This window comes from Callorhinus ursinus, unplaced genomic scaffold (assembly GCF_003265705.2).
Source record: "Callorhinus ursinus isolate GAN/ISIS: 27379988/994484 unplaced genomic scaffold, GSC_fseal_2.0 scaffold8, whole genome shotgun sequence".
Taxonomy (NCBI): domain Eukaryota; kingdom Metazoa; phylum Chordata; class Mammalia; order Carnivora; family Otariidae; genus Callorhinus; species Callorhinus ursinus.
The window spans coordinates 65,680,701-65,695,632 of NW_027397070.1; the positions used below are offsets into that span (position 1 = coordinate 65,680,701).

Genomic DNA, 14,932 nt, shown 5'->3' on the forward strand with positions numbered 1-14,932 from the left:
AGAGAGAGAGAGAGAGAGCACAAGCAGGGGGAGCAGCAGAGGGAGAGGGGGAAGCAGGCTCCCTGCAGAGCAAGGAGCCTGATGTGGGACTTGATCCCAGGCCGCCGGGATCATGACCTGAGCCAGAGGCAGACACTTAACCAACTGAGCCACTCAGGCGTCCATTTTCTCTATATTTTTAAGTAAGGTTATGACATATGTGCAGAAAAATGCACAAGTAAATTTGGAATTTGAACTTTACAAATTGAGCATACACATTTAAACATCTCCCAGATCAAGGTATGTATCATCACTTGAGCCCCAGAAACTTCTCTCAGGCCCCCTCTCGGCCGTTATCCTTCATTAAGCATAACCAGTGTTTTGATTTACAACACCATAAATTAATTTTGCCATTTAAAGAAAATTCATAGTAATAGCACCATACAATGTGTACTTTTTTGTGTCTTTTATTCATTATATGTCTGAATTTCTATGCTGTTGCATGCAACAAAAGTTTTCTATTTCTTGTTACTGTATAGCGTGGCACTCCATTATATGAGTACATCATAATTCCTTTATCTCTTCTATTGATGGACAAACGTTTATACTGTTCCCAGTTTTTGGCAGTTGTAGTAATGCTGGTTAAGAACATTCTTATAATTTCTTTTGGGAACTGCATATATTTATTTCAAGTGGGGTATATACGTAGCAGAAGTACTGGGGTAGAGGGCTTACTTATGTTTAGCTTTGGTAGGTGCTGCCAAGCAGTTTCTCCCAGCAGCTGTCCCAGTTGTTGCTCTCACCAGCAGCTTATGAGAGGTCCAGTTGCTTATCGACACTAGCTTTTGCATTATATTTAATTTTATCCATTTTGGTAGGTGTGTACTGGTGTTTCTTTGTTTTAATTTAATCTCCTTTAGAATATTGATTTTGAACACCTTTTCATATGCCTATCAGTCTCCATTGCCCTTTTTCAGTGTGGTGCATTTCAGATCTTTTGTTCGTTAAGAAGGGGGAGGTTGTCAGCTTTCTTTTGATTTGCCAGACTTGACTACTTTGTATATAAACAGTCTCTGTATTACACACATTTTTCTTTCTTTCTCTTTCTTTCTTTCTTTCTTTCTTTCTTTCTTTCTTTCTTTCTTTCTTTCTTTCTTTCTTTCTTTCTTTCTTTCTTTTACAATTGGTAGTTTATCTTTTCATTCTATTAATGTGGTAATATCTCTTGATGAACAGAAAGTTCTTCATTTTAATGAAGCCTAATTTACCAGTCTTCTTGTTTATGGTTAGTGCTTTTTGTATTCTATTTTGGGAAAATTTTGTCTACCCAGATCATGAAGATAATTCTGTTATTATCAAGAAATACTGTCTTTTGTACTTAGGTCTACGATTTAATAGCAACTGATTTTGTGCATAGTGTAAGTCTGTTTATTTACCTCCTGTGGATAACTAGTTGATTTGAACCATTTATTGAAAAGTCTATAATGTCCCCACAGCATGTAGCCGACTTTCCGGTAACCATATATGTTTGGGTCTGCTTCTAGAAACTCTGTTCTGTGCTATTGGCCCACTCACCTTTTTTGCCAAGCCACACTGTGTGAACTCCTGGCTTCGTAATGATATCTGATGGTGGAAGTCCTCCAACCTTGTTGTTCTTTTTGTCTTAGCTGTTCTTGGCCCTTCAGCTTTACATATAAATATCAGAACCAGCCTATTAATTTCTACACAAATACTTCTGGGATTTTGATTGAGTTGCATTGACTCTCATTTTGGGAAGAATTGACATCTTCACAGTATTCTTTTCTGTGCATGAATATGGTATACCCTTGTATTTAGGTGGTCTTTTGTTTATCTCAGTCATGTTTGCAGTCGTCTCTGGCTGTGTAAAGATCATACCCATCTGCCATGTCTGTTTTCTTCCAAGTGCTTAATTCTTCATCTGTTTCTTTTGTATCATCTGTAATTACCATAGAACTTTCCTTCATGTCATTTGGTTGTCAGCTCTGTCTGTTTTTTGATGTTTCTAATATAAGTTCTGTAGTGATTATTGTTTATTGGCTATGCAGTTTCCTTGTTATCTCTTCATTTTCTCATTTTCTTTTTTAAATCATCATTTCTCATTTACTCAGTTTAAAAAAAATTTTTTTTTCTTTTAAGCCTCCAGTGCATGTTATGAAATTTTCTTCTTTTGGGAGGACTGTGTTTTCTTTCAGAGTGGAATCTTCAGCTGTCTTTTGTGTGCTATGACCATTTATCATCTTCTCTTTTTGTCCCCAAGGATTCTAACTTTGTTGGCATGCTTCTTCTCTGGACCGTATTAATAGTGAATAGAATAGCTTTACCTGGGCTTAACAGATTATTGTATTTGTGAATCCTTGGCTTTCCCTTTTGATGAAACTGTTTTGCTTTTCCTCAGAGTTCGGATTTGAGGGTTTGGCATTGTTAAGGGACTTTTTTTGCCTGCAGTTCATACTGTGGGAGGATCTGGAGGGCCATGGCTCAGCTGGTACGCAGGTCAGATTACCTGTCTTTCCTCAGTACCTGCTCTGTTCCTTTCCTGGCCAGAGGAGGCACAGATTTGGTAAAATCTAAATCCATGGGAGAGAAACCTCGTTGGGGGTTCTTCTCTCTGGCTTTACTATGTTTTATCATTCTCTGTTTTGTCGTATATTTTGGTAAATCCTTGTTTATTGTTGAAAATAATTAGTCTGGAATGACTGTGGTTGTTCTGCCCTCTTTCTCCAGGGAAGAAACAGAATCACATGTCCTGCTTTCAGTGAGGGGCTGGGAGTAGGGAAGGTCTCTTCCAGGGGCTGTTCCACTCTTTCTTTTCAAGCTTCCTGTTTATATTTTGTAAATTGAAGGTCAGTGGTGATAAATTTCTGAATGGTGTTCACTTAGGTTCTTTTCCCCAATATGGTTCTTCAGGAGCCACATGTTGCTTTCTAGAAGTGTCTGACTCTTCTTGGCCACAACCTCCTGCTGGTTATGGTGAGAGGCTCTGTCACTGTTGCTGCTGAAATATTTCTCAATTGCTATTTTGTGTTCATTTCTTCAGAGTTTAGTGGGGCAGAGGTTGAAAACTACCCCCCAGATGTCTCCTATTTTACACACAGTTTAGCTTGTTTGTGGGTGTGAACATTTCGGGGTCACTGGAGTCTGTGTCCTTCCCCCACGAGAGCAGACGGTGCGGGTTGTGCTGTCACCCTCTCAGCTCCTCATAGACGGTCTCCCGTGTTACAGTCACCTGACATTTCAGTTTTTGTACACGTGGTAGCATTAATTCATTTTCGGATAATGACAGTAAATTCTTCATTCCTCATGGCATCTCAAGAGTGGAGAACTTCAACTAGTGAAGAACACAGTATTCCTAACTTTGTTAGTCTTACGTTGTAACATTTTATTTTGCTAAGCCCTTTCCCCCAGACCTGTCGATAATTAGCAGAATTCACTAGTTGTACTTGCTCTTCCTCCCTCCAGAGTAGATGGCAGAGTAGATAGCTAAATGTGTTGACAGGACATCTGAACGTAAGCAAGTAACAACAGCAAGCACAAATACAATGAAATCCTGCATGGGTTCCATTTACAGTGCATCGATACTTCACCAAATGGCATTCGTGCATGTGGGGTTACACTGGACACTTACTGAAGACGATTTACAGAACTCTGAAGTGATTTCTTCTAGGACTTATAGTTTTAGAGACTTAATGTGTGTGTGTTTAATGTTTTGATAAAAACTAAGATTACTCTTTTGCTTTAATCTGTTTTTTAGCATGTATTTTTCAGCTTGAGGATGCAGCCTGTAGCAGTGCCAGGCACACAGTGGGTGCTTAGTTAATATGTGGTGGGTGCTCTGCCCCTGGTAACGTGAAGGCCTGTGTTATTACAGAAGGAAATTGTAATATTCATGATTCTTGTTACAGCCTTTATCACTGGAACTCATTTAAAATAATAAATCACTTTAATGCATTCTAGCAGAATATTTTTAGATTATTCTTTAAATTAATCTGCCCCTCTTTTTAAGTCACTCACTTCCTGACCCACTTCCCGTCTTTTCATCTCTTCTTTTTCCGATTATGTGTGACCTTTTCCTGCTTTTTCTCAAAATATATCTGTAATTACTTAATTCCACTTAAACATTACACAGTTTGTAAAGGGCTTGGAGTAAAATAGGAAGTCAGCTCTTTATTATTACAACACTAGTTGAATCGTTGCTCGAGAGATGCAGACCCATAGATATTTCTGTGTAAAATAACCAGGCTAGGCTCCGTGAGAGCTCCGCATATACAGGAGGGAGACACAGGAATGTGGACGAGGCTCAGCCAGGCGCACAGCTTGGTGGACTCTCTCTAGGAAGGGATGCGCTAACGTGGGAGCACAGCAGCCGGGGACTGTAAGGGAGGTGGCACAGCTCTGAGACGGAAATTGGAGCAGGAATGGAGAGCTCTGAGTTCTAGTCTTTCCTACCCCCAGCTGAGAAACACTGAGCCAGTTCTCTTAGCCTTCTTCTGTCTCCAGCCTCAGCGTCTTCTGTCTATATTGTGAATTTTAACTAACTCGCTGGTTTGTAAGTATCGTGTAACACACATGTCTGCTTTGCTTTCATAGAAGATATGTGTTCTGTGTTTTTTTAGTTTGTGTCGAGTAACAACCTGTTTTTTTTTTTTTTTGGTTGCTATTAATGAATGTAGGAGCATAGATGAATCATGCTATTAGCTTATAAAGTCTGTACCATTTGCACGGTGACTTCAGGTGGTCTTAAGTAAATAAATAAGATGAACTGATTGGTGCAGTCAGTCTCTCAATAATTGTATTTAGATTTCTTTGTTCATCGACACATGTACAGTACCAAACATTTAGAAATTTTAGGCTGTATATTCTAAGTTTCTATAATAAACATTTGTGATTTTTATAATAAAGAGTTAAAAACCAACAACAGTCCTGAATACTCCTCACCTTTGATATAGCCAGGGATCTGATTGGCTTTTCTTAGAGGCTTTTGAAAGCATCTAGAGGTGATCTTTTGATGTGTGACCTGGTAAGCAAAGAATGAACGGGTCTTCGGTTTTTGCCTCACAGGATTTTTATTCTTTGTCCTGTTAAAACAGCTTTAAGTCTCTAAGTGGTCTCTAGTCAGTGTTTAGACTATTAGTAAATTATCAGTCCAAATGCATCTAGCTGATTTGTCTTCCTGTTTCTAAGCTGGAAGTGAGAAGCTGCTAATTAACTAAATTTTAGCCTAGCATATCTGAACACTTCAGAAATACAATGTGTAATACATTCGCTAATGCCCTTTGAAATAAACCTAATTTTCTGCAGATATTTTAGCTGTGCTGAATTAAAAGAAAACTCTATTCTAAGTTTATAAGTCATTCTGGTGTGTCGTACAATATTTTGATTTCATTTATAGATGCAGAGGCACTTTGTGGGACCTGGTATGGAATATGACAGAATCAGAGATTAGCGTAGTCCCTTTGTGAAGCCGTTTTCTGTTCAGAGAGAACCAAAATATGCACTATCTGAAGCCCAAGATGTTGACAAATAACAAAATGAAGCATTAGGGGATGTCAGGAGAAAGAAGCTGCCAGTGAATTGTTTGGAATTTTCCTCATTGCCTTATAGAATTAATAACACACTTAGATGCTATTAAATATGAAATTTTTTTTTAATTGGTCTTTTCCTGTAGGCCATTGGCCCCTTCTGTCAAAACTAAATACATTCTCAGAAAAGTTGGGCAGGAGATAACCCAGCTGAAGTGTGGACTAATGAAATGCAGTGCTTTACCTATTGCATGATGCTTAAAATACAGGTGTTTTTTTGTTGTTGTTGTTGGCTGAATACTGACTGATTTTCATTCCTATGTAATTTACTTGCATGGAGATTAAGAAACCTCTTTTTTATTAAATAAGCTTGAGAACAAGATGAATGCACTGGGTTCTTGGGTAGAATGTATTGGATAGCTCCCTTTATAATGAGCATTTAAAAATCTGCCTCCTTAAAATCGGAAAATGCATTCTTTCCTGTATGGAAAGCAATATAGTAGTGAAATATTCCTCCTTAATTTTGGTCCGAACGAACAAAAGTGTCTGTGTTTATTCCTGCCTAATGCATCACAAATCTGCTGACATGCTAACCTTGGAGTCTTGGCTGGCGTTAATCAGGCCTGTGCACCGGCAGGAAAGATGCACCTAATGCACTCCATCAGTGCAGTTTGCATATGGAAGTTCTCACAGGGGAGCTGCCCTGTGCCAGCTGAGGGTTACCTGCCCACTGCAGTTATTGTATGTAATTATCGAACCAATCTGTTCAGCCCAGCAGGGTTTAGATGGTAATCATGAAGCAACACTTTGGAAAAGAAAGATGTAAGGCACTCTCCCCTTCTCTCATCAGTTATATGAAGTTACAGCCACTCTTAACAGCAATTTTTGAGAGGCAATACCTCCATATACAAATCTGCTAAATGAATGCCTTTGAAAGTTTCTGAAGGTTTAGTCAAGTTATTTTTGTCTGTGTGAAGCGTTTTCTTCAGGAGCATGGCGGGGGTCTTGGAGTTCTGATCTTTCCATGGCCACCTTAAGAATATTTTGAAACAGTGGGATTATTTGTAATACGTAGATAATAACAGTTCTGACCATTTGGGGGTCTTAAGGTAATGTGGTTTGAGTAGAGTGGAGCTTTCCCAGGCAGCTCCCTGTGGAACGGAACCCGTGGCTGCCGTCAGGGAAGAAGGGAAGAGAGCGGTGTGCTGTCAGCAGGCAGTGTGGACAATGGCCCAAAGCAAGGGAAATGCTCAGATGAAGTTTAACTTAATATTAATTGTTAGAAAATATAAGTGAGGACGTTCTGATGCATTGTGAATCTGAAATTTGGCACAGATGAGAGGATTTCCTAAACGAAATCTGGGCCACCCAGGGAAGCTCTGAGTTATCGTTTGGACTTTAACGCATTTAAATTTGAGACTACATGGGATAAAGTTATAGGAGAAATACAAAGTTGTAAAGTTATTACTAAGTCCTTCCATAGTCATTCGTACATGTAGACGTGTGGAGTAATTTAAAAACTTCACGTCGGACTGAACTAGTTAGAAAATGTCATAGTGTTAGAAAATAATGAAAAGAAACTGAACGAACACTTGGGAAGACCGGCTGGTGACAGAATTTAAGCATTAACTACTAAGTAACCCTCAACTAGAAAAAATAAATAGAAAGTTGGAAAAAAATAAATAGAAAGTTGAGGAGAATCCACCCTATTTTCGAGATTTTAGGAGAGCTGTGTACTTTTAAGACTCTTCCTTTACAGGAAGGTGTCCCCCTTAAACTTTTAATGAAAAGTATACCAAAAGAAGACATTTATTGGAAGTTTGTCATTACTGATTCATGAGCAGAATTTGCCATTGATTGATAGAGTATAACCAGAGATATCCTGTATGCACAAGGTGTATATTTTCCCATTTATCAAGTAATGACTGTCCCCCCCCCCCCACATACCCCACACACATTGTAAAATGCGGAGAATAAGTATCATTGGCCTGAGTGGTGAAACCAAATTTGTTAAATGCTTTGCTTTTAAAAGAGAGTTTCTGTATCATCAATCCTGATGGTTAGGCTTTCAATGATGAACTATAAAAAGCATAAAAGCTTGAGGTGGTTACAACAAACAAGCTGACATCCAGACTAACTGTATAGTTGAAGTTCTCTTAATCCCATTTTCTTCCATCCACAGCCCCTTCGCCTTAGGTAACTACCACCCTGTAGTTGTGTATATTCTTATTGTATGTTTTGATTCACCCACAACCTGGATAGATTCACATATATACTAGTATATGGTAAGTTTGTGTATTTACTTATTTGACCATCGGACCACATCTTTCTCTCTCTCTTTTCAAAAATCTTTGTGTGTAACAAGCGCAAGAAAGGAATTGAGGAGAGCACCGAATCCAGTGTTGAAGATATGGAATGGTCAGATACACAGACAGAAGAGGCCACAAAAACCCGTAAGTTGAACAGTCTTGCCTATTAGCTTTTTCCATATATAAACACAGATTTCATTTCCTTCCGCTAAGTAAGAGGTTAACTTATGGTCATAACATTTTGGTCTTATGATAACATATCATACAAGAAGATCTTCTGTTTGTATAGTATTATCACAGTGTCCTTTGTACGTACATTGTATTATTTACTGTTCACAGTAATCACGAAGTTGGGGTGGGGAGCTATTCTCATTTTGCATCTAGGGAGCGCAAGACATGGAGCACTTAAATGGCAGAGCCGGAACTCTTACCTCTCAGGCTACTGTCTTTCCATTTCCGCACACTGATTACACATCACGGGATACAAGGGAAGGTCCAGATCCGGCGAGTAGTACCTGGGCTTACTGTGGCTGCCAAGTTCCATGGGCCTGAGCCGTCCGTGTGCCCCCCACAAAGTCTGCCAGCTCTTCTTGTCTCTCAACAAGTTGGGAGGCAAGGAATTAAAGCCTCAGTCATCGCTTTTCAAAGCTCTTGAAGCAAAAAGCAGAGTATAAAGTCATTTCTGAGATGGCTTGTAAACTGGTGCTGAAGGCTCTTCCAGCATGGAGCCGAGCTAGCATTGACATTAGCAGGGCTGCATCTGCAAAGGGCACAATGGGGTTGGGCTTCCGTGTGGTCTACTTCCTAAACGGCCAGTGCGGACGTGTAGGCACACCTCTGGGAGGCTCAGAAAAGGGAAAACAGGTTCCAGGTTTCACAAGAGATGATTTCTTGGACGCAATGAAGAGATTCAGTGCTGGTTGCAGTACCATGTTTTTTTTTCTTCCAGATTTCTCTCCTATCTCGCTGCCTTTTATTTATTTATTTATTTATTTATGTATTTATTTATTCATTCATTCTTTTATTGGTTCTGAAGCATTTCTCACTTTCTAATAGAAAAGGCTCATTTTTGGTAAAAGTTTCATTAAAGCCCAAGTGCCCTGTTGAGTCAGGCCAGGGATGTATTTTACCTTTCCTTTGATAGTGTCGCCTGTGCACATTTGTGGAGGACGAACATTTGACTTTCAAAGAGAATCTTCTGCACTCGGGTCTGTTAACATTGTCTTTCTTGTATAGTATGGATAGAACATCCTTAGGTTTACATGAATTCACCCCCAGAGAATACTGGGGGTATCTAGAGAGGGAGGATAGAACTTCACCCTGGAGGCTAAAGGTTTTAAAGAAGTTCCTTTCTGTCTTCAGCCATTTTCCGATCCCTACTGTTCTCCCCGCCTCCTGTCTTGTTCATTTTGTTATTAGGAAGTGAGGAGTCCCGAGGAGCAGTGCATGGAAGCCTGTCTCAGCCAGAGGCTAGCAGCAGCAGCTATGACAGTGAGTGGGAGCAAAATTAAGGAGCATTTGTAAAGATAGAGCAATATTCTTATTTTAAAAAAATCCCTTAAAAATTTTTAAAACGGAGAGTTTTAGTTCAGCAGAGGGCCCAGCCCACATTGTGATAATAAGGTTGATACCCATTTAGACCGGAGTGAATTCACAGCTGTGCATGGGAAAACTCATGCCTCTCCTGACTGCCTGAAGGTCATTTGTTACCTGAACTTTGCTTAATGAGCATCAGAGTTATTTGTTTTGATACATCAATAATTTTAAATTGGACTATAATTATGAAAAAATGTTTTTTATGCCCCAAATTTTAATTTAAGGTCCTTAACACTGCTGGTTTTTACTGGGAGAAAATATATTAGTATTTTTGTTTTATTTATTAATAACAGAAGAAGAGTGTGGACCCCATTGCATATTTGAGGAGAACAATCCAGATTTTTTGTTCCGATTTAAACAAAAAGAAGATAGAGAATAATCAAATTCTCCCTTATTTATATAAACTCCAAATTGCTATACTTAAATGCTGTTTCTCTTCTTATTGTAATTTATCCTTTCTTCTAAAGTATAGGGCTAAAGTATTTTATTGTCTAAATATTCATAAAGGAGAGAAATATTACCTGAGATGGTAAAATGTTATTGCTTCTGGCAAAAAAAAAAAAAAAAGGCCAGTGTTCATGAAAATATGTATTTGTATTCATCATTTTAAAATAACTTGAAGGCGGAGGCACATTATTATGTTTGAATTTTGTTTTAAAAAAGTATATAATACAATTCAGTGACTTCTGTGTTCTAGAGCTTTAAGATTTTGTGTCATAAACGTGTTTCAAGAATGGTTACCTCTAACAGCAGCTTTAGAAATGTCAGTTTCTTCATTAACAATTTTATTTTCAAACACAATTTATGGTTTACAATATGGTAAGAGATTTTTCTCACTGTGTGATCTTTCAGAATGCTGTGCCTGGCAAAATGGGAGCAACTTTCCTTTAATATCTATTTAGACCATTTTAAAAACGTGTATAATTTTCTTGATACACCTAAACTCATTTTGACTAGTTGGGGGTCTATTGTGTAAGAACACATTCTGAAAGCTTTCAAAATGTGTATTGTGTAGGTTTTCTCAAAGAAAGAGAGGGGGTGACGGGGTGTTTTTCAAGAAGAACAGAGGCCTCTAATCCTTTTATTTTTATGCAAGGCATAATTTTTACCAATTGAGAAAATTTGGTTATTTGCTGCAAGTAATTTTTTCCCCCACAAAATGATAAGGCTTAAAAAATCATGTATATTCTGGCATTTCAAAACGGTCCCAGTACTTCAGAATTGTACTAAAAATTAGTTAATGTAGCCATGATATTTATGGCTAGCTGCTTTGTCCCTCCCGTTCATAAAATGGACAGTACTCCACAACCTTCTCTTGTTAGTGTTAGATTAGAAGTAACCTTGAATTTGGTCCATTCTTGAGAAATCTGAGGGAAGCAGGATTGACGGTTACCTCTCGAATATCTATGATCTAGTCAAAAAAGGGATATTTTTAAGGGCACACTACAAAGAAACTTCCCACTTATTTTGAATTTCTGCATTAATAAAATCATGGAAGAGTACCCAGACTTGTATTTTTCCTTTTTCAGATACTAAATTTTACATGTTAGTCTTGAGATTGCACCTTTTACCAATAGTAATAAATTATGAAAATGGGTATATTTTTTTTTAAAGAGACGAGAAGAGGAAAAATATTTTTTCTGCCACAATTAGAATTGATTATTAGGGAAAACAGTGAATTGATACCTGTAGCAAAGACTTCATGTTGCAGGATCCTGATTATATAATAAATTCCAGGTAGTGTTTTTAGTTGCAGTGAAAAATTTTAAATCTAGATTGAAGGAGATAAGCAGCAGTGGTGTTTAAGAGTAAAAAAAAAAAAGAGTAAAATGACAAATTAGGGTGTTAGTGATAATAATACTACTTGAACAGAGTGATAACTGTTGTGAAGTGTCCTTTGTAATGTGACTATTCCAAATTTATTGAAAGGAAGATGTACTATAGTACTGATTATTGACCTGGATTTTGTGATACCCTATTACGCCCCACCTCAGCCCATCACAGCATTCCTATTTTTCTATGCAAAATTAATTTCAAACTTCTTGAAATAAAAAACTAAAAATCTACCATGGGATATTTTTTATCCATCACAAAAATTGAGGAAAAAGCTCAAAAGTTTAAACCAGCCGTAGTGAAGGCTATGCATTATCACTGGCAGGAAAAAAAAGATATACATGTAAATTTGAAGTTTTCTTTAATTGAAATATATGGCAATGAAATAAAAACTGGAACTTAGAAAACACTAATTTTTAAACTGATCTTCCACACAAGTAACTAAGCCTATAAACAGAAAACCTTTAGGATTTATTATTAGACATGGTAAATATTTTGTCCTAGATTCAAAGAATGTTTTATACATTTCAGAAAAGAAGTATTGATCTGTTGTTTAGTGCATTCATTGATTAATTATGGGTGACCATGTGCCCCTCACCCTGGTACCGTTGCTCATTTCCTGGCCAAGGGAGGCATGAGGCAGAGGGAAGGCACACTTCGTTTGCCCGTGCTAGGCAGCCGTGATCAGGCTTACACGTACCCTTCTGACTGCTGTGCTCGGTCTGAGGTAGAGTGGGGGTGCTAGGTGGGAACCGAGTCTCCTTGGTGAGGTGGAATTCCTGTAAAGAACTCTGCCCCCAGTAAAGAATGACTGATTTATTCCAACTCAGGAGTAGTTGGATAGGAACTGTCATACGGTTCTTTGACCAGTATCAGCTGTGATGCATCTTTAGAAGGCTACTCATTTGGGATCTCTTTAATTCCTAGTGGAAAAGACTTTGTGTTTTGGAATGGCCAGTGTGCTCCTGCCTAGAGAGTATAGGTAACAGGCTTTAAAAAGCAACACATTTTATTCCTTGCTTTTCAGAATTTGCATTACTTCATTGCTTCTCTCCAAGAAATGAATGCTTGTCTTGTTGCTATAGCTTACATTAGGAGTTATTGTTTTAAATTGCACAATAAAAGTTTTGGGGAGAAAGATTTCAGTGCCTTTGTAAATTGAGTGTGTTTTACCAGTGGGAGAGTTCTGTTGTGACTTAAGACTGAAAGGTAGACGTTAGCATATTTTTGGACATACTAAAAAATGGACACGATTTCCTAAGATTTTCAGGCTATTAGCCATTACCTTTGTGTAGGAATTTAATCTCCACAAATCATCATAGTCAGATTTTTAAATATGAATAAGTATATATGGAAATGTTTATATATCTGTTCTTTAGTTTTTGTAAGTTAATGATTTGAATTTGTTTTTTTCTCTTCAAGGTTCAAAAACCAGAAAGAGAGTCCAGAAGTAAATCAAATGCTGTCAACCGACTTTTCTTTTCTTCCTGTCATTTGACTTTTTCCTCTTTTTCTATTTTAAATGTTATATTTTCATGTGAGTCTTTGAGGATGGGGCTAACCATGAAATAGTATGTCTTTGAAAAATATAAACTTTTTTATTAAGTAAATACTTTGTACAATTTATTAAAGGCTAATTTATAAAATTGAAAATCTATAGGTCATACTCTTTCAGCTGATCCCAAGCTGTATGTGTTTGAGGTTCTGAAGCAGCTGTAAGAAAAACCACCATGATGTGCACTTTCTAATCATTGTCCATTGCCCCGAGTGTATAGAAATGCTTGGCAAAATCTTCCCCTTTAAGCAGATATACAAACCTTAAAATAAAGGTCTCTTTTTGCATGATACAAATACACCATTTGTTGTGGCCATAAGATTTGGATTGCATTGGTTCTGTTCAGTTCCACAAGCATTTATTGAGCACCTGCTGTGTGAAGCAAGAGGAACAAAAAAGGGAAAGGGTTATGAAAGCAAAAGTGGGGTACTAAGTAGGTCTGTGGGAGACCAAACCCACGTATTTGAAAGTGAGATTGCAGAAGGACTACGTAAGCATGCAAACTGTATGAAAAGAAAATGTGATAAAGTATCCATGATTACAGATTTATAGACTAGCTTCTTTAAGGAGATCCTGTGAAACAAAACAAAGCAGGCTTATTGCTCATTCACAGGAGATTATTTTTCTTATAAGTGTCGTTTTTGTAGCATATGATGTCTGTGCAGTAAACCAAGCACTCGAGAGTTTTAGTGATCAGACATTTTCAGATTTGAACTTTTTATAGTTTCCCTGGTAATAAAAGCTTGGGATTTAAACCATATGAACAATTTCAAGGTTTACTTTGTTGCAGAAATTGGAATTGGGTTGGATTTCCTAAAGGGTGGTACACCTTATTGCTTAATGGCACATCCCATCTTTGTAGATGACATAGAGACACACTTTTATTTCAGCATTTAAGCATTAAGCAATTATTTTAATATGTGTTCAGAACATAAGTAGCCCATGAAACTGGTGATTTCTCTGTTGCTTAGGACAAGCTTCAAGTAGGTATTTCTGTTTTTAAAAAAGTGCGTTGATTTAAAGAAAATGTTAAGTAATAGTACAGGTGGAATAGCAACATACCCCAAATTGTCAAGGTGGAACCACGTTGGAGGAGCTCTGAGCCAACACTGAGACTCTCAAACTTTGGCCCCAAATGTGGGTGTTTGGGTGTCACATGGAATACGTGTCACTGTAGTGGTCAGATGTTGAAAAGTGCAGACCAGATCTGCAGACTTTCCTTTGAAAGTTCATCTTTTAAATGCCTCCTGAAGTTCTTGAGCTGTGTGTCTTTGCAGAAGAGAGAACTAGATTTTGGGCAGAGCCTCCTCCTGTTTTCTGTAGAATGTTGGATATTCGTGCTTATCAGTGTTATGGTCCCAAGTTTATTTGTAACACCTAAATCAACTTTCAAGTTCTATTTCAAACACATTGATACTTAAAATAGGATAAAATGTGTGTGGTGTATTTTTGTGTATATGCCTTAGCCTTTTTTATTTTCCAAAACACAAAAACAGCAAAACCTGTTGGTTAAATATTAAGAAAACAGATAGTTCCTCACATATTGTTTTTAACAAGTGCTGGCATTTTCTCGAATGTTACTCTGTTGGCAGGGCTGCAGAAATTAAAAACTAGTAGCCATAGTAGCCAGTTGGATTCATTGGCTGTATCTCCTTATTCCACTGCTCTTCTCCTTCCTACCTTACACTGGGTTTTCTTAGGCTCCCTTTATTTTATTTTATTATTTTATTTATTTATTTATTTATTTAAGATTTTATTTATTTATATGACAGAGAGAGAGACAGTGAGAGCAGGAACACAAGCAGGGCGAATGGGAGAGGGAGAAGCAGGCTTCCCGCCGAGCAGGGAGCCTGATGCGGGACTCGATCCCAGGACCCTGGGATCATGACCTGAGCTGAAGGTAGACGCTTAACAACTGAGCCACCCAGGCGTCCTGGCTCCCTTTATTTTAAATCAGTGATCAAATAGCCTTGTCATTCAGCGTTACGCTTTTTTTTTTTTTTTTTTTTTTGCCTTTTTCAGTTTTGTACTTACTATTTTTATCTTGCATCATTTTTGTTTCCTTTCCAGTCCGTGTTTCAGTGGACTTTGCCAGTCTTTGTTCCTTCATAACCCAGCGT

The 14,932-nt window shown here is 37.8% G+C and overlaps 1 protein-coding gene across 8 annotated transcripts in view; it reads left to right on the plus strand.

Moving 5' to 3' along the window:
* Positions 1–14,932, plus strand: part of VRK1 (VRK serine/threonine kinase 1) — an 88,015-nt gene that overhangs the window by 69,714 nt on the left and 3,369 nt on the right. For 4 of the 8 annotated variants that reach the window (XM_025869392.2, XM_073895861.1, XM_073895858.1 and 1 more), the window contains 3 exons: positions 7,885–7,972; positions 9,248–9,319; positions 12,680–13,110. In XM_025869392.2, coding sequence (XP_025725177.2) covers positions 7,885–7,972; positions 9,248–9,319; positions 12,680–12,711 — 192 coding nt within the window. In that variant the 3' untranslated portion in view covers positions 12,712–13,110. Of the gene's footprint in view, positions 1–7,884; positions 7,973–9,247; positions 9,320–12,679; positions 13,111–14,932 lie in introns of those variants that run through there. The other 4 variants (XR_012379157.1, XM_025869390.2, XR_012379158.1 and 1 more) reach the window with 3 other exon arrangements.